The sequence below is a fragment of the Furipterus horrens genome, unplaced genomic scaffold, assembly GCF_987537825.1.
Source record: "Furipterus horrens unplaced genomic scaffold, mFurHor1.1.pri manual_scaffold_4, whole genome shotgun sequence".
NCBI classification, from domain to species: Eukaryota; Metazoa; Chordata; class Mammalia; order Chiroptera; family Furipteridae; genus Furipterus; species Furipterus horrens.
The window spans coordinates 39739538-39758184 of NW_028327174.1; the positions used below are offsets into that span (position 1 = coordinate 39739538).

Genomic DNA, 18647 nt, shown 5'->3' on the forward strand with positions numbered 1-18647 from the left:
GGGAGGCTGACATTATGATTTAATTGCAGTTCAATGTAAGCATCATAAAGAGTGCATACCCTGTGTTGCAAACCACTCTATGCCCAGGACTTAGAAATGTGATTGGCACCAAGTGTCAAAAATAGCTTCATAATGAATAGTTTAGAAATCAGAACTCGACGTCCCCTTAAAAGCGAAGTCAGGGAGCCCTCTGCTTTCGCCCCTCCTGCCCCTTTAAGAGAGCCTAGGAAAGGCTAGGGAAAGCGCTGCTGGGAAGGAGGGCGGAGCGTACCGCCCGCGGGTCCCGCGGCTGCCCGATTCCTCTCCGTACCAGCCCCGCGCACAGCTGTACAAAATAAAAATAAATGCGCGAAAAGACGTGCAAGGGCGAGTGGCAGACGTGCCCTGTGCCCTAGCTTCCCAGGGCGGTGTTAGCAAAGCCAGGTAAGGCGAAAAGGAAGACTGTACCTGACCCTTTAAGATCGATTCCTGACCTTGGAGGGAACTTCATGGTCACAAACAGTTTTGGAATTTACCCACTTTAACCCGCCTTATTTCCTGATCAGTTAATACCTATACCAAGTGTCCTCCACATAATCACATTTCCATAACCGATTTGTGCTGGGTGGGAGAGGAAGACGGCCATCTAAATGACATGGTTTCCAAAACCAAAATTATCTAACAATTAGTCCAGTGGGATGTCAGGCCCTTAAGAGACTCCAGCATATTCCCAGGGCAGAAATAGGAGATAACTAACAAGCACTGAAGTCTGTCTTGAATTCTAAGACTGGTTGCCTGACAGGCATTTTGTCCTGCCCGGGTTTTGTTTGTTTGTTTTTTTTTTAAGAGAGAGGGGAAGGAAGGGAGAAAGGGAGAGAAACATGATGTGAGAGAAACATTGATGGGTTTTCTCTCCTGTCTTGACCGGGGCGGCGCCTGCAACCACGCATGTGCCCTGACCGGGAATTGAACCAGGGACCTTGGGTTTGCAGAGGACAGCCTTCATTTGAAAGTGGGAGCTCATGCATAAGTATCTGGATCGTTTTGAGAAATTAGAAGATCTGGCAAGGCTTCCTGCCTGGCAGCTTTTGCTGCTTTCTTGGGGCCACTGTTTAGAAACAGCCTTCACTTTGCCTGTTGTCCTACAATCAGCATGTGTCACTCATTTATTACCAGTCTGGCTCCTAGTAGGCGTTTGAGTTGTGGGCCCTTACTCTAAATCAGTGGTTCTCAACCTTCCTAATGCCGCAACCCTTAAATACAGTTCCTCATGTTGTGGTGACCCCGAACCATAAAATTACTTTTGTTGCTACTTCATAACTGTAATTTTGCTACTGTAATGAATAGTGATGTAAATATCTAATATGCAGGATGTATTTTCATTGTTACAAATTGAACATAATTAAAGCATAGTGATTAATCACAAAAACAATATGTAATTCTATATGTGTTTTCTTATGGTCTTAGGAGGCCCCTGTGAAATGGTCGTTCGACCCCCCAAAGGGGTCGCGACCCACAGGTTGAGAACCACTGTTTTAAATACTTAGGTGAATATAAGGCAGTTTAAGACATTTAGGCAGACAGACCAGTTTCCAAACAACTGTGTGTATAATTTGTGTTTAAACTGCTATTTCTCATGCCTCCTTTTTCTTTTCAAGGTGTTTTTCTTTTGGAACAAGTCTTTTCAGCCCAGGCTTGGTAAAGATGAATCATCACATATATTTATAGAAAGAGATTTGGGAGTTGATATTCCTTTATTACAATGAAATCCACAGTTTTTTTTTTTTTTTAAGGGAAAAATCGGAATCTTGTTTACGTAGATGTTTTATGCTATGACAATCATTATTGAAATGGAGGGTGGTCAGTGTAATCTGTATACCTTTGCCTACAGAAAATTATGGTTTATGAGCCTCTACAACTCTTGACTAGACTTCACAAAGGCAAGAATTGTGTTTGCCTGTTAATCGCTCTATCCCAGCACTAGGATCTAAGCTTCCTAGGCTTTTATTTTGTTCATAGTTGCCAAGCACTGCTCCTGCTTAAAGGTAAATGATTAAATGTACAAAAGAACTTTAAAAGTATACCCTATTTTATGTAACAAGCACTGTTTCTGAAGATTTCTCTCAAAATCAAATGCTTGTATATTTCTTGTTTGAAACTATTAAAAGGATTCTGTTGTGAGAAGGCATGCTTTGAAAAGGTTGGATTTTCCTAAATTGATGCACCAATGCTTTCTTCTCAAATTACTTGTACTTGTGGATCATCTGCTGCAGAATTTACACTGTAATATTCTCTTACTATGTAACAGGATTTGGAAGTGAGCCTTGGAATTTTCAGCTTTGTTTCCGTTTTTAGAGATTAAGAGATTCCGGGTGAGATCCAGTTGGCAGGCAGATCCTTATACTTCGCCCATAAAGAGCAGCTCTTACCAACAGCAGTGACAGAACCTGTGTTTCGGAGGAGGACTGATGGCTTTGAGCCCAGGCTGGAGAGCATGTGCACTGTTTCCAGGGAACCACTGTGGTGTCTTCCTGAAGACCAGGAGAAGCGGTGGGCTTTCCTTGTCTCCCTGGGGCCATTGCCCCTGGAGAGGTGCTGGGAGCACTTTGCACCCTGAGATGAAAGCGTTCCTGGAGGAGAACACTGAAGTTACCAGCCGTGGCAGCCTCACCCCCGAAATCCGGTTACGGCTTTTGACGCCCAGATGCAGGTTCTGGTGGGAAAGAGCTGACCTGTGGCCCCACAGCGATCCTTACTGGGCGATCTACTGGCCAGGAGGGCAAGCCCTGTCCAGGTACTGCCCTAACTGAGATGGGAGCCTTTAAGGTTGCTACCATCCTTTCTCTTGGCAGCCCCTTCCAACTCTGCAGACTCCCTGCCCCTCACAAAGAAACAGAAACCCGGCGTTCCTCTTATTTTAATTTAGAGCAGTTTAAACATTTCTTTTCCTTTTTCTTTCTTTTTTTCTTTTTGGTTTGCTTTGTTACATAGTTTTACCTTCTACTCCAAGCTTATTAAGGTATTTCCCCCAATACAGATCTTTCCCCAACAGAAATCCTAGGGGCAGCTGTCAAGGCCAGAGATAGCTATACACATGGCAGATGTTACGCTGTTCTCAGGGTCATGGTTTGTAATGTGTGGCCAGTGCAGAGCTCCCAGATGGAACCTAAAGCCCCAGCCCTTCAGCTCTCCTAGCTGAATCCTGTAAGTGCTGCTCCTTGAGCCTCACACCCCTTCCATCATTGCTTCTTCTCAGTTTCCCAAAGGACAGGAGATGGGAGTAAGTGAACGGGCTCAAGGGGAGCCTCTTCTCTAGGGGTTTCTGACATCTCAGGTGAGCTCACGACTGGAATCTGCAATTTTAAGGCCCCTCCTTCCAGCTTCTCACACTGCAAATGTCTCCTTCAGGACATCTCCTCACTCAGTCACACTATGCTTTTATTAAAACACTGCCCCTGAAGCAAAGGCAAGGACTCTCAGCTTTCAGTCTAGCCTTTGCTCTTGGGTTGGTAAATGATTTCTTCTGTTTATGCCTTGAGGTTACAGAGCTGAGAAAATAAAAAGGATAAGGACTTCTCTGTCACAGGAATGGTATGGCTGAACAAAATTAATGCTGTATGTAGTTTAAATAAATTTATTGATTTGAGAGAGAGAAAGAGAGAGAAACGTCGGTTGGTTGCATCCCATATGTACCCCTACCGGGGATCGAACCTGCAACATTTTGGTGTACAGGACATGCTCCAAGCAACTGAGCCACACTGGCCAGGGCTGTGTATAGTTTTATATGCAAAATAAATGCAAACATAGAACTTTTCGGAGAATATGGAGGACTGGGAAGTTTTTCAGGTGGTATCAAACAATATCAGTTTTCTGACTGTTGCATTGTCAAATTTTCAAGCTTTACTGCTCACATCATATTTAAAAAGTACTGACATTAGCCCTGGCTGATGTGTGGATTGAGCGCCAGCCTACGAACCAAAGGGTTGCTTGTTCGATTCCAAGTCAGGGCACATACCTGGGTTTCTGGTCAGGTCTCCAGCCAGGGGCACGTGAGAGGCAACCAATCGATGTGTCTCTCAATATTGATGTTTCTCTCCCTCTTTGTCCTTCCCTTCCTTTCTCTAAAAATAAGTAAAATCTTTAGAAATAATAAAAAGTACTGACATTGTAACTCTTTTCTATTAAAGTTATTATTTATCAACTCCAAATATACGGTCAAATTTCTTAAGAGACTGTATCAGGGAATACAACTAGTGACCCACAGATGTATGTTGTTTGGCTGTTACTTACTTTGATGAGAAAAAAAAAAAGGCTGCCTAGGCATTTTACAGTGTGATAACCCTGCTTAAACGCCAGGTCTGGGCATTTTTATAAGGACCTGAGTTTAGGATGCCTGCTCTAAGTTCCTGCTTTGCCTTTCCCAGGGTACCTTTTAAAATAACCCCTTAGAGCTAGGCCCTTGAAAATTTAGTGACTTCTGCCCCATGTCACCTGTGACAGAGGATGGCCCTTCGCCCAGCTCATTGTGCCTCCTTGCTCTGGGGTCTGGAACTAACAAATCTTGTGATTCTGTTTCCTTTGTGGGTGTATTGAAACTGCCTTCAATCAAAATGAGCCTGTGGTTTTCACCTTCCTAAAGTGGAAGCTTGCATGCAGAGGGAGCTAGCTACCTGCTGTCCCCTTGGGGGTGGTTTGTGCCCCCTCCTTTAGCAGGCCCTAATCTGCATATTTAGTTCAGTACACCAGCTCCAGTATCTCACCCTACTTGAAAACTTCTAAAAATCAGTTGCTAACAAAAATATTCATTGATTTGAAAAATAAGAATTATCTCTGATAACATGGGATTTCTGTGTGGCAACAATTAGCTGAAGATGGGTAGTAGCTGTCCCTTTAGACATGGCATATATTCCACTACTTTGCTATAGTCCCTGCTATTCTTTATTATTCCAATACTACAATAAAGTGTCAGTTGAAATTCATTATTTCAGTGCTTCCCCACTCATCTTCACTTGCTTGGTAACTACTTAGCTGTGGTCCAAATTCTTTGGTTGAACTGGACATTGATGGTACGTTACGAGAGAAGTCATTATAAGACAATTCAAGCTGTAGGTAAAACCACTCCAGTGAACAATCAAAAGGAGATGGTGGGCCCTGGCTTGGTGGGCAGTTGGATGGAGCATCGTCCTGTACACCAAAAAGGTTGTGGGTTCCATCTCCAGTCAGGAGACATACCTAGATTATGGATTCAATCCCAGGCGCATGTGGGAGGCAGCTGATCGATGTTTCTCTATCATATCAATGTTTCTCCCCCTTTCTTTCCCTTCTTATCTCTCTAAAATCAATAAATATACGTCCTCAGGTGAGGCTTAAATAAAAAGGGCGATGGTGGATTTTGGATCTAGTGTACTGAGTCTGTGTACTGAGTCCTGATTATAGTAGTATTTCATCAGTCTGTATTTTGGTTCTTGGTATTATAGTTTCTGGATCACTGTAAGTGCTCAATATTTTTAAACAGTTGACTTGAAGAGCCTGATTAGTCAGTTGTGTGGGACTGCTCTTCACACCTGCTGAAGTGAAATCAAGATGACTAGGTCCTCTGCCTGCCACCTCTGACCAGCTCTTGAGATCAATATTCTCTCTCGCTCTAGTGAGGCCAGACTTGCCAAGGCTGGACCACATTCTTCTGCTAAGTTTCACTATTTCTTTGTCCACTGAACCCAAATAAATTAATTTTTGGACAGCTCTTACTGAGTCTCTCTCATCTCTTAGATGTTTTCCCCTTTCTTTCTAATGTAGGTATCTTTTGGATAATCCTGATGTTGTCAGAGGAAAGTCTGTGTTAGATCTTGGGAGTGGATGTGGAGCTACAGCTATTGCTGCCCAGATGAGGGGGGCATCCAGGATCTTGGCCAACGACATAGACCCTAGTAAGGATTTCATATTTAAGAACATGTAAAGCTCATCCTTTTTCTCCTCCCAGAATAAATATCTACAGATCCCGCAATATGGTAGCTTATACCCATGTGCATTTTATGATATGATATTGTGAACTTATAGTCAGTGGGACATTATCTGTGGGAATTCTGTGAGGCATAAGTTGACTGCATTTTTCCCCAAGAGGATTTGGGTTTGTGTGTCCGATATCTCAAAGTGACAGCAATCTGAGAACACTTACTGTTAACTTTCTGGGCTAGGAATTTATTAAAATAAAAATAGCTGTATTTATTTGACCCCAGATACAAGTGAGGATGGGTCTGTGTCTTTTTGAGGGCAGTTTTGTTCTATTAGAAGCCAAGCTGAGAAAGGTAAGTTTTAATTCTACCTGATTTCCTTCTAGTCCTCCCTTTTGCTGAGGGTCTACTTCTTGAAGATCCTTATACAGGGGGCTCAGTTTTAACTTACCACCTTGCTCAAGCGCAAGGCTTATTTCCCTCTCTCATAACAAACGAAACCTTGTGGTTATTGAGATCAGCAAATGTCCCTTAAAACGCCAACATTTCCAGGTATATTGTATTGTTTGTTTTGCACTTGGGATATCCATTCATATATTTGAAAATCTCAGTAAGTAGCTTACATTGGCATAAGCTTTAGGCTTCCTTAACTAAAAACATCTTTCAGCAAAAAAAGGAAGAAACATTGTTAGGAGATTTTCTAAATTATTGATACTTAAATTAATCAATAGGGAATTAAAACAGCCTTATATATATATATATATATATATATATATACACACACACACACACACCAATTCATTATGTGCTTTTTTAAAGTCGCAGGAATGGCTATCACACTCAATTGTGAATTGAACCAACTGAATCCTTTCCCCATTTTAACCCAAAACATTTTGGATTTGGAACAAGATAAGTGGGACCTTATTGTGCTTGGAGATATGTTTTATGATGAAGACCTTGCAGACAGTCTTCATCGATGGCTGAAGGACTGCTTTTGGACCCACAGAACCCAAGTATTGATTGGTGACCCTGGCCGACCCCAGTTCAGAGGACACAGCATTCAGCATCAACTGGACAAAGTGGTAGAATATTCACTTCCAGAACCTACTAGGCAGGAAAACAATGGACTGACTACAAGCACAGTATGGGAATTCCAGCCTTGAGTTGTCAAAATGCTTCCAAATTTGGATGTAGCTATGTTTGGGTTTAACCCTAAAAGACTCTCCAGTTTGAAGAATGCAATTCCTATTAAATGGCAAATGTTTCCAAAATATGAAGGCCTAAAGTTTTGTCAGCTTTTATCATGTAACTAACTCTGCATTATGCCATATATAAAAATCTATATCTGTAATTTTTTTCTAGTTTTACTACTATAGGAAAATATTATAGAAGGCAATAACCAATGGTAGCAACATGTAGTAGAAGTTGTGGAGAGAATTAGATATTGTAGCAGAGTCTGTTTCTATAGCTGAGGACAACTATATGATGTGTTATTGAATTAAAGAAAATGCAAAATATAGAAGAATAGAATATTTAATACCTAGGAGGGCCTTAATTTGACAGCTATGGATAAAAATAAAGATGTTAGAATTTCCTACCTACTCTGTACTGACACCTTAAGCCTCTTAGAAACTGGTTATGCCACCACTACATGTCTCAGGTTTTCAGGGTTATATATATCAATAAAAAACTCTATGACGTAAATGAGAAACAATGTGAAGAAGCATGTGTATAGTGTACCACTGTGTAAAAAAGATGTACGTATATATTGAGGAAAAGAATGAAGATAGGGAAAATACAAAATGGAGTCACTTGAACCAAGCTGCTAAATTATTAACATTATGAATGTTGAGGCATAAGGAAATGATTCTTTTTCTTGTCTTAACTAGCCTGGGAACTTACACGTTTGAACTTTCCAGTCCCATGTCAATGCCCAGACATTTATTTACCTTCAAATAATCCTCTGACTACGCCCTAAAGGACTCAGGGTGTGCCTCCTGGTGCCCATCTTCCAGACTCCCTGGCATCCATCATGCAGACATCTTACATCTGGCTGATAACCACCCTGAACCAATCCTACAGCTAAGAATGCAGGACTCATTATTCTCAAAGACGTGACTTTTACTATAAGAACTTCTAACTTTTCTTCAGAATACTTCTGGGTTTTTGCCTAGCTGTGTTTCCAGTTTGCAGACTAAGACCCTTGAATAAATCTTTGTCATTTTTTCCTAGCAGCGCCTCCAGACACTTTTTGAGTCTGTGTGTGTGTGTATAAAATACATATTTGCTTGCAGTATGCATAGAATATTCCTGGAAAGATAAATAAGAAATTGGTAATAGTGGTTGCCTTCTGAGAGGATACCAGATAGCTGGTGGATTGGGGTGGGAGGCAGACCTAGTTTTTACCTTTGGGTCTTGTAATTTTATACTAATTATATGTTCTGTATTTTGAATTCTCTAATTTAAAACTGCTGGAAACACCACCACTGTATATGTTACAAGTTAAGTATAAAATGTAGCCTGGTATTGCTATTATATATCTATGTATCTATATCTATATATCTATATCTATCTCCACACTATAAACATATCACATTTATAAAGTAATTAACAGTAAGGACGAAAATAGAGCTGAACATGTAAATCCTTGCGGGGTACCTGTCCCGCAGATCCCTGACACGGATGAAATGACTGACTCAGAGGCTCAATGTCTGAGGAGAGAGAAGGGGAGTGCCTCTCAGTGGAGAACACTGCCGGACCTTCTCTGGGTCAGGGTTTTTATTAGGTTGGCTACATGCAGAAATGCATAACTTGAGGAGGCAGCCCCCCTCCTAACTATCATTAGCAAGGACAAATATGAATCAATATGTAGTAATAAGCGGTTCAGACTTTCAGGGCCAGAGTACATTGCAAAAGTTTAGACTACACTCTCAGAGTTAAACATTCTGTTGATAAATATTTGGAGTTATACAAAGTAGGGCAGGCAGAACAGACTTTACTAGTGTCAAAGAGCACATTGCATTCTTATCTTTTTTCCTAAGACCCTCTGGAGAGTGGGAACAGTACTGTGGCAACTGGGGCATGCTAACCAGCTGTCTTTAAGGCTTGTGGGCCCATATGCTGTTCTCGGCTCAAAGCAGCGGTCACAGTTTCCAATACCATACAGACCGGTCTCCCACAAATTCTCCTTCTAAACATGTGTAAGAAATTTACCATGCCATACTCTTCCTTGTTTTTTACTATATCAGAGTTAAAATAGTAAGTCTTTAAGAAAGTACCACCGAGGTTCACGGCACAAGGAATATGCTGAATTTGAAGGTAGTTTAAGCATAATCTGCTTCAAAGAATTTCTTGATTATAGAAGAGTGTGGGGGACAGACAGGCATGGGGAGATGTGGGAAGCAGACAGGCTTGGTTTAAAAAAAACTTTGACCGCTGTGCGGAGACATCCCCCCACCCCCCACCCCCGCGCTGGGCCCTTAGCTGGCAGATGGTCTTCCAGGCCTGCTCTGAAGCCCACCCTCAGGGAGACTTTAAAAATAGAATAGAAATACAAAGTGGCTTTTAAGGAAAAGGGAACCTGCTCTGTTTTTCTCTAAACAGCCCCAAATTCTTGTCAGTAGGATGTGAAAAATAGAACAATTAAGTAAGAGGAAATGTTTTTGAACTTGTGTAAAATACCTGGGCGCCTCAACCCTGTATTAATCTGCCTTTCCCTTTGTTATTACTCCCAACCATTTGGTGAGGGGCTGCATGTTTTTCCGTATGCATTTCCCATGTAGAAAGTAGATAAAAACCCTGTCTGATAAAGAAATGAGGGTGATTTTTCTCAGAGACAACCCCCTCCCTTCCTTCCTCAGATGGTGAGTGTCTGAGTAGTTTCTTCATCCACTCGAGGGACTCAGAGTATCTCTCTCAGAAGAGTGATAACATTTCATTTGAAAAGTAAGAACTGTGCTATTTACTTCAGTATACAACCTCTATAATGATAGTTTGTATTTACTCATTCTTACACACTCCTGAATGCACTTTTTGAGGGAGAAAGTTCATAGATGGAGAGCACTATTTGGGAAATGTGATAGCACGATTTATAAATATAAGTATAGATATATTTGGTTATTCAGATGTCCAAAATATATTTCTCAGACATATTTGGTCTTCATCCAGTTCCTGGCTCATGTTCCCCAAACCTTTGGAATTTCCTCAGCAATAAGGTCAGTGACGCATCTTTTATTATAAATTTGGTCTCTTATCCTCAGTTTCTGAAAACAGAGCCATAAAGACGACAAGGTGTCTTGTTATTCATAACAAGCCCTTTTCACCACAACTAGGTTTATGTTGATGAATGTGACTTGCAAAGCACCTAAGGATGGGGGCTGGTTGCCATGAACCAACCATGAATAGAGGATTGGAGCTTTCAGTCCCACCCCTGTTTTCTGGGCAGGTGAGAGCAGCTAGAGGTTGAATCAATCACCAATAACCAATGAATAAACTAATCTTGCCTAGTAATGATGCCTCCATAAAAAACCACAAGGCCCTCACTGGGTGGCTCAGTTGCTGGAAGCATCGTCCCATACACCAAAAGGTTGTGGGTTTGATCCCTCATCGGGGCACATAGCTAGGTTGCAGGTTCGATCCCTGGTCGGGGTGCTTACAGGAGGCAACTGACCGATGTTTCTCTCTTACATTGATATTTCTCTCTCTCCCTTTCTCTTTCTAAAATCGATAAACATATCCTCATGCGAGGATTAAAAATAAAAATAAAAATAAAAATAAAAACCACAAGGAGGGGTTCGGAGAGCTTCCAGAAGCCTTCCAACCTGCTGCTGCTCCCAAACTCCATGAGGACAGTAGGTTTCTTTGTTTTTGACCTCTCCCTATGTATCTCTTCATCAGGCTGTTGATTCTTATCCTTTAATATTCTTTGTAACAGATTGGTAATCTAGTGAGTAAACAGGTTTTCCTGAGTTCTGTGAGTCCTTCTAGGAAATTAACTGAACCCAAGAAAGGGGTCCTTGGAACCTCCAACTTGTAGCCAGTTGGTCAGAAGCACAGGCAACAACCTGGACTTGTAACAGGCCTCTGAAGTTACGTGTGGGGGGAGAGGAAAAGGAGGGGGCAGTCTTGTAGGACCCAACCCTTAACCTGAGGAAACTGTTACTATCTCCAGAATAGAAGAGAATCTGATTCTATGCCCCCTATCACAAGTTGGAGTTGGGTCTGGGAACTCTTCAGAAAAAGTAGCCATAAAAATAAGTGAAATTATGACTAGATAAGGGCCTCAGTAGCATTGCATATGCTGAATGGCTAAGGTGTATGCTGTCATGGATTGTGACATTAAATACTGTGTTTCTTTGTTTCGTTGAAATGTTAAATTCTGTAAAGAACTTACAGGCCTATGTTCAGCTTTGCTTTTGGCCAATGAGCATTTAAATATACCAGAAAGGCAGGGCCAGAAAATAGCTAGAAAGGTAATTATGCTTTTAGAAATACCTTTACTTAAGAATTTATACATATTGGTACATTTCTTTTACAAAAACTCAAGTATCTAGGTAGGAAAAGGAAATCTCCAGAGAAAACAGGTAGTTTACAAACTTTGTTATTTAAGAAGCAAACACAGTGCCCTCACCCCCACCACCCCAAATCCATCAGAAGGCATGCTACGGTTACTATTCAAAAACAATGACTCATCAAACACACACAAAATAATAGCACTACTGAAACATTTAAGAGTCTGGTAAATCACAAACCATATTACATGTTGGAAAGTCTATCTCCAAGACCATCATTTCCTGACAGTGTGGAGAGCATAGCTTTGATAAGCATCAATAAACAGTCCACGTCACTTGCTTTAATTTGCTTGGGCCTCCTAATTGCTCCAAAACCTCTCGTGAATGATCTGCAAAAGAAAACAGTGACAATACATTAATTGACAGTAATCAGAGATCCTTCATGTGTTCTCATACATAAAGAGGGGATGATGATAACTATTATATCTCATAGGGTTATTCAAAAGATTAAATGAGATGATAGTGTACAACTCCTGAGAGAGGAGAAAGGGGCTGGTGGGCAAAGGGACAAAAAGCAGGGACAACCGTAATAGCATAAACAGTAAAAGACCATTTAAAAAGCATAGTATACAACTAAAAATACATTTAATTAATAGTAACCCTTGCTATCAGCTGCACCGCACATATTATAGTAATACTTTTATTTTTTAAAACTTATTTATTTTTAGAGAGAGGAGAAGGGAGGAGAAAAGAGAGAGAAACATCGATGTGTGAGAGAAACATTGATCAATTGGTTGCCTCTTACACGGCCCCAACTGGGGACGGCCCGCAACCCAAGCATGTGCCCTAACAGGCAGAACGACTCCCAACCCATGGAGCCACACCAGTCAGGGCCATTGTAATACTTTTAACAAACAGGCATATATTGTTTTCTCTGTAATTTCACCAAAGAGTAATGGAGTAATTTCCTCATTAACCTGTATATAGCTTTTCTTAGGCTCCTGTCAGGAAATAGATGACACGCTCAAGTGAGGTGTTTGAACAGGGTTTAATGAAACATCTATTTGCAAAGAAGTGAGCAGGACTAAAGAAAGCCAACAGGTCTGGTAAAGCTCCTTAGCAAGCTGCAACATGTCCAAAAAGGTTAGGGGAGGGAGCAGTTACTAAAACAGAACAGCTTGAAACTTGTTATATAGGAAATCTAGATTAAAGACAGGTTGCTAATGGGTTGAAGTAAAAGGATGGACAGAAGTATCGTGCAAACAGAAACTATAACAAAGCTAGAGTGGCTATACTAATAGTAGAGGAAATAACACTTCCCAACTCATTCCATGAGGCCAGTATTATCCTAACACCAAAGCCAGACAAAGATAACACACACACACACACACACACACACACACACAACCACAGACCAGTATTTCTTATGAATATGTACTCAAAATTTTTCAACAGAACACTAGCAAACCAAATTTAGCAACATAGAAAAAGGATTATATGCCATGATCAACTGGGACTCCTCTCAGGAATGCACGACTGATTTAACATCTGAAAATCAATTACTATAATACAGTAGTCCCTCTCTATATCGTGGTTCATTTATTGTAGCCTCACTGTATCATGGGATTTTTAAAAACATAATATTTAATTATTTATCACGGATTTTTCGCTATATTGCGGGATTTTGTGGTACTGTATACGTATGTTGTTAAAGTTATGTAGGTTTAAGAGTGTAGAATATGTTTAAGAACATAAGTAGTGTTTACAAAAGTGTGGAAAAGGTTAATAAGGGAGTGGGAAAGGTTAATAAGGGACTGGGAACGGTTTATAAGTGTGTGGGAAGGGTTTATAAAGCCTTAAAATGTATATAAATACTAAAATAAATGTAAGGTTCCTACTTTGTGGATTTTCACCTATCACAGGGGTGTCTAGAATGTAATACCCACGCTAAGTGAGGGAATACTGTACACTGTATTAGTTTCCTATTGCTATTATAATAAATTACCACAACCTTAATGGCTTAAAATAATACGAATGCATTATTGTAGAGTTTTGGAGGTCAGAATCCCAGAATGTGTCTCACTGGACTAAAATCAGGTTTTATCAGGCCAGCATTTCTTTTGGAGGCTCTAGGGGAGAATCCTCCTCCTTGACTCTCCCAGCTTCTAGAGGCCACCACGTTCCTTGCATCCTTCCATATTCAAAGTGAACAGCACTGGACAGAATCCGCCTCATGCTCTCATTTCTATGATTCTCCCTCCTCTGCCCCCCTCCTGTACTTTTAAGGATTCTTATGCTTATATTGGGCCCACCTGAATAATCAGGGATAATTTCCCTATTTTAAGGTCAACTGATAAACAACTTTTAAGTTCCATCTTATCTAGCATAACATACACACAGGTTCTGGGCATTAGAACATGGACATCTCTGGGTAGGGACATTATTCTGCCTGTGACATATAGCATATCAACAGAATAAAGGACAAAACCCACATAATTATCTCAGTACTCACAGAAAAAGCATTTGACAAAAACCAATATTCATGATAAAACCATTCAACTAACTAGGAATAGAAGGGAACTTCTTCGACCTCATAAAGAGCATCTATGAAAAACCCACAGCTAATATCATACTTAATGGTGAAACACTAAATGTCTTCCCTCTAACAAGAGGAACAAGAGAAGGATGTCTGCTCTTGCCACTTCTATTCAGCATTGGACTGGAGGTTCCAGCCAAGGAAATTAGGGAAGAAAAAGAAATCAAAGGCATTCATGTTGAAAAGGAAGAAGTAAAACTATATTTATAGATTATATAATAGTGTGTATAAAATGTGCTAACGAATCCTCTAAAAAATTAGAAATAAGAAACAAGTTCAGCAAAGGTGCAGGGCAGAAGATCAATATACAAAAATCAATGTACTTCCAGTCAAGATGGCAGCTGAATGGAATCCTACAACTTCAGAATTAAGCAAGAAACCACACTGAGAGTGGTAGGAGGGCAGAGATGTGGAATGGGCTGGTCCCATACCCATGTGTGGCAGAGAAAAATCGGGAGGGATATATCAGGAGTGAGGGGTCCCAGCCCCACACTAAGTTCTGCAGCCCAGGGTTCCAGAAGCAGGATGAGAAGTCTCCAGAACTTCTGGCTGTAAAAACAAGCAGGGATTGAGGCTATGGAAGACAGAAACTGCTAGAGTCTCAGGCAGTTTCTCTCAAAGGGTCCATGCACAGACTTACTCACACTCACTCCCTCTAAGCTCCAGCACAGGGGCAGAAGGTTGAAAGGCATCAGAAATGTACAGGGAGGAACCAAATTTTCCAGCATCAGGGTAAGAACTGTGGGGGCAGCTTTCTCCCAGACAGAAGTGCTGACAGAGGCCATTGTTCCTTTTGTGAGCCCTCACTGCACAGAGCTACAGAGATGACAGGCAGACGCCATATCTGAGACTCCATCACCCTGGCTCATGCTGTTTTCTGCACCCTGGCAATTTTCTGAGGCTCTGCCTCACCCAAATATTGAGCCTACCTAAGCTGTTTCCTGTGGCTTGTCCATACAAATGGCTTGCTTTGGCCCATGCTTCAGATTTTCCTAAATTCTCTCAAACAAGCAGCAACTGGCTTCAGTGAACCCCGTACCCCTCACTAAGTTGCCCCAGGCCCAGCACTAGCAGCAGGCAGTCTCAGTTCACAGCTTGGCTTCACCTGGGCACCTCCAAGCCCAGCACAATTGGCTGCCATCTGCAGACTGCTTTGTAGCTTATAATGTGTGACCCTGTACAGAATACAGTTGGTGGCTGACCTTGGATCTGCCAACAGCAATCAAGGCTCAACTACAACAGGAGGGTGTACAGAGCCCACATGGTGGCACACCTTGGGTACCCAGCTTGAGAAATAAGAAGAGGCTGTGCCACTGGACCCTACAGGACACCTACTGCATTGGGCCATACTAGCAAGCCTGGGAGATGTAGCAGCTCTACCTGATATGTAGAAACAAACACAGTGAGGCTGCCAAAATGAGGAGACAAGAAAACATGGCCCAGATGGAAGAACGGATCAAACTACATAAAAAGAATGAAACAAAATGGAGATAAGCAATGTATCAGAAGCAGAGTTCAAAACACTGGTTATAAGGATGCTCAAGGAACTTAGTGAGGACCTCTACAGCATAAAAAAAAAAAATTCAACCAGAAATGAAGGATATACTAATTGAAATAAAGTACAATTTACAGTGAATTAACAGTAGAGTGGATGAAGCAGAGAATCAAATCAGTGATTTGGAATATAAGGAAGCAAAAACAACCAATCAGAACAGCAAGAAGGAAAAAGAATCTAAAAAACTGAGGAGAGTGTAAGGAGACTCTGGGACAACTTCAAGTGTTCTAACATTCGCATCATAGTGGTGCCAGGAGAAGAAAGAGAGCAAGAAAGAAAACCTGTTTGAAAAAATAATGACAGAAAACTTGGCTAATATAGTAAAGGAAATAGACATACAATTCCAGGAAATTCAGAGGATCCCAAACAAGATGAAGCCAAAGAGGCCCACATGAAGACACATCATAATTAAAATGCCAAAGGTTAGACAAAGAATCTTAAGAACTGCAAGAGAAAAGCGGTTAGCTACCTACAAGGGAGCCCCCATAGGATTGTCAGATGATTTCTCAAAAGAAACTTTGCAGGCTAGAAGGGATTGGCAAGAAATGTTCAAAGTCCTGAAAAGCGAGGATCTACAACCAAGATTACTCTACCCAGCAAAGCTATCATTTAAAATCGAAGGGCAGGTAAAGAGCTTTCCAGACAAAAAAAAAAAAGCCAGAGGAGTTTATTACCATCAAACCAGTATCATATGAAATGTTAAAGGGTCTTTTTTAAGAACAATAAAATGGCAATAAATACATATCTATCAACAATTGATTCTAAAGCAAAATAAACAAACAGGCAGAACGGAAGTAGAATCATAGATACAGAGAATGTTTTGATGGTTGCCAGATAGGAAGAGGGTTGGGGGATGGGTGAAAAAAGTGAAGGGATTAAGAAGTACAAATTGGTAGTTTCCGAATAGCCATGCGGATGTACAGTACAGCACAGGGAACAGAGTAGCCAAAGGACGTATATGCATGACTTGTATATGCCTGAGGAGTGAGGGAGGGACTGGGTAGAGGTGGGGCAAAGGGGGAAAAACTGGGACAACTGTAATAGCATAAACAACAAAATGTAATTAAAAAATCAAATGTTTCTATCCACAAGCAATGAATAATCCAAAAATTAAATTAAGAAAATTTCATCTATAGTATCATGACAAAGAAAAAATGCTTGAGAATAAATTTGACAAGTGAAAAACTTATACTCTGAAAACCATAAATTATTGTTGAAAGAAATTAAAGAAGATCTAAATAAATGGAAAGACATCCATATGCATAGATCAGAAGACTTAATATTAAGACGGCGATACCCCCCAAATTTACAGATTCAATGCAATCTCTACCAAAATCCCCTTTTAAAAAAAGACATTGACAAGATGATCTTAATATTTATATGGGAATTCAAACGACCCTGAAGAACCAATACAGTTTTGAAAATTGGAAAAGAATTTCATTTTAGTGTTTCTAGGATTACTGTGGCATTTTTACTAGTTAGGAATATGTTATCAAACACTATAAATAACTATTTGTTTTCTGACTCTATGTCACTCTTTTGTAGGAATTTATTGTTGAACATAAATAGGAAGATACTTTCCCCCCAAAAGTAAGCATATGATATATTTTTATGCAATTTAAAAATTTCCCCTGACCAGTATTGCTCAGTTGGTTGGGTGCCCAACCCACAAAGCGAAAGATCACCAGTTTGATTCCCAGTCAGGGCACATGCCTGAGTTGCGAGTTCAGTCCCTGATCAAGGTGTGTACAAGATGCAACCAATTGATGTTTCTCTCTCACATTGATGTTTCTCTTCCTCTCTTTCCCCCTCCCTTCCCCTCTCTCTAAAATAAAAATAAAAATTTAAAAAAATTTTGTACTTAGATGGCAGTATTACATTACTAGAGTAGAAATATTCTATGTGAGCTTATAGAGAAAACTGTAGGGTTTAGGAAATTGCTCTGTTGGGGAAAGAATTAGAGATTGTGGAGCAGGTGATTTAGGTTTTAACTTCCAGTTCTACTATCAACTATTTCTAAGATCTGGTGCCAGCCACTTAAGTTCATTGTATTTCTGTTCCCTTCTCTTTAAAACAAGGGAGTTGTTTTCATGACTTCTAAGGAACCTTTCACCATCTGTAAAAATCTATGACTAACATAGATGGAGGCACTTTTGGAAAGAGATCCATGATAGGGGCTTTTGGAGCATAAAGAGAAAGAAACCATGGGAAATATAAATTAACAAACGAATTTTTTCAAATGATCAAGGAAAATGTAATTTAGACATTTTTATAGATGACAGTGAAAAAAGTGAGACTGGATACATTTTTACAATGATCAGAGTTCTAATGCTTCATAAAGAAGACCTGTTGTGCTGGATTAGTAATGAATGAATACATAAGGAAGAGGTAACAGAATAATACAGGATTTAGAAAATGGAAAACATGAAATTAAAGATAAGGGGTTGTCCTTTAAGTAAGGAATCAGCTTAATTACAGGGTAACTGAAGCAAACTACTTGGGTCATAAAATACTGTTGTTTTGGCTCTTTGTGGTAAATCTTGACAATGTTATCATCTAGAAATCTATGTAAAAAACTTGCTTGTAAAGTAACCAGGCTGAAACAAACCCTCAGATACAGCTAAAATTCCAGTCAATTCAAAGGAGCAGGTTTCCTGTTGTTTTTTTTTTCCTGTCAGTGTAAACATAAGGACTCTGATACTGTCTAATGGCTTTATTGCCCTTCTAAAACTAAACCTTCATGCTTGTGAAAACTGCAACATGTTCAGGTAGTTATGAGAAGTGGAAGTGCACGTACACTGCGGGAGATTAACAAAAGTGTGTGAGTTGAACTTGTGATAATCCTTACAGAAATAATTAATTAAAATCTTAATAAGTTTAAAAATTATTTTCCTGATTCCTGTCTATGATGTATAATATTTTAAAATAGCAGCTTAGTTTTTTGTCTCTTCTGCAGAAATAAAATCAATGCTTCCAACAGTTTCAAGACCTAATTTATAATGTGGAGTTCTGTTTATAGTCTGACTGTAAGGTCAACAAATTTCATAAATATTTAG

At 40.2% G+C, this 18647-nt stretch overlaps 2 protein-coding genes across 5 annotated transcripts in view; one reads left to right on the forward strand and one right to left on the reverse strand.

Moving 5' to 3' along the window:
- Nucleotides 1-270: 270 nt before the first annotated feature.
- ETFBKMT (electron transfer flavoprotein subunit beta lysine methyltransferase) lies at nt 271-8161 on the forward strand. 2 transcript variants are annotated; one of them, XM_090272987.1, is made up of 4 exons: nt 271-423; nt 2288-2773; nt 5776-5906; nt 6750-8161. In XM_090272987.1, the coding sequence occupies exons 2-4, from the start codon at nt 2448-2450 to the stop codon at nt 7091-7093; spliced, it is 801 nt and encodes a 266-aa protein (XP_090129113.1). In that variant the 5' UTR covers nt 271-423; nt 2288-2447; the 3' UTR covers nt 7094-8161. The 2 variants fall into 2 exon arrangements, with proteins under 2 accessions (XP_090129113.1, XP_090129114.1); XM_090272988.1 differs by having other exon boundaries at nt 2335-2773.
- A 3244-nt stretch (nt 8162-11405) lies between these two features.
- Nucleotides 11406-18647, reverse strand: part of AMN1 (antagonist of mitotic exit network 1 homolog) — a 58164-nt gene continuing 50922 nt past the window's right edge. For all 3 annotated transcript variants that reach the window (XM_090272989.1, XM_090272990.1, XM_090272991.1), the window contains exon 7: nt 11406-11829. In XM_090272989.1, coding sequence (XP_090129115.1) covers nt 11756-11829 — 74 coding nt within the window. In that variant the 3' untranslated portion in view covers nt 11406-11755. The remainder of the gene's footprint in view (nt 11830-18647) is intronic.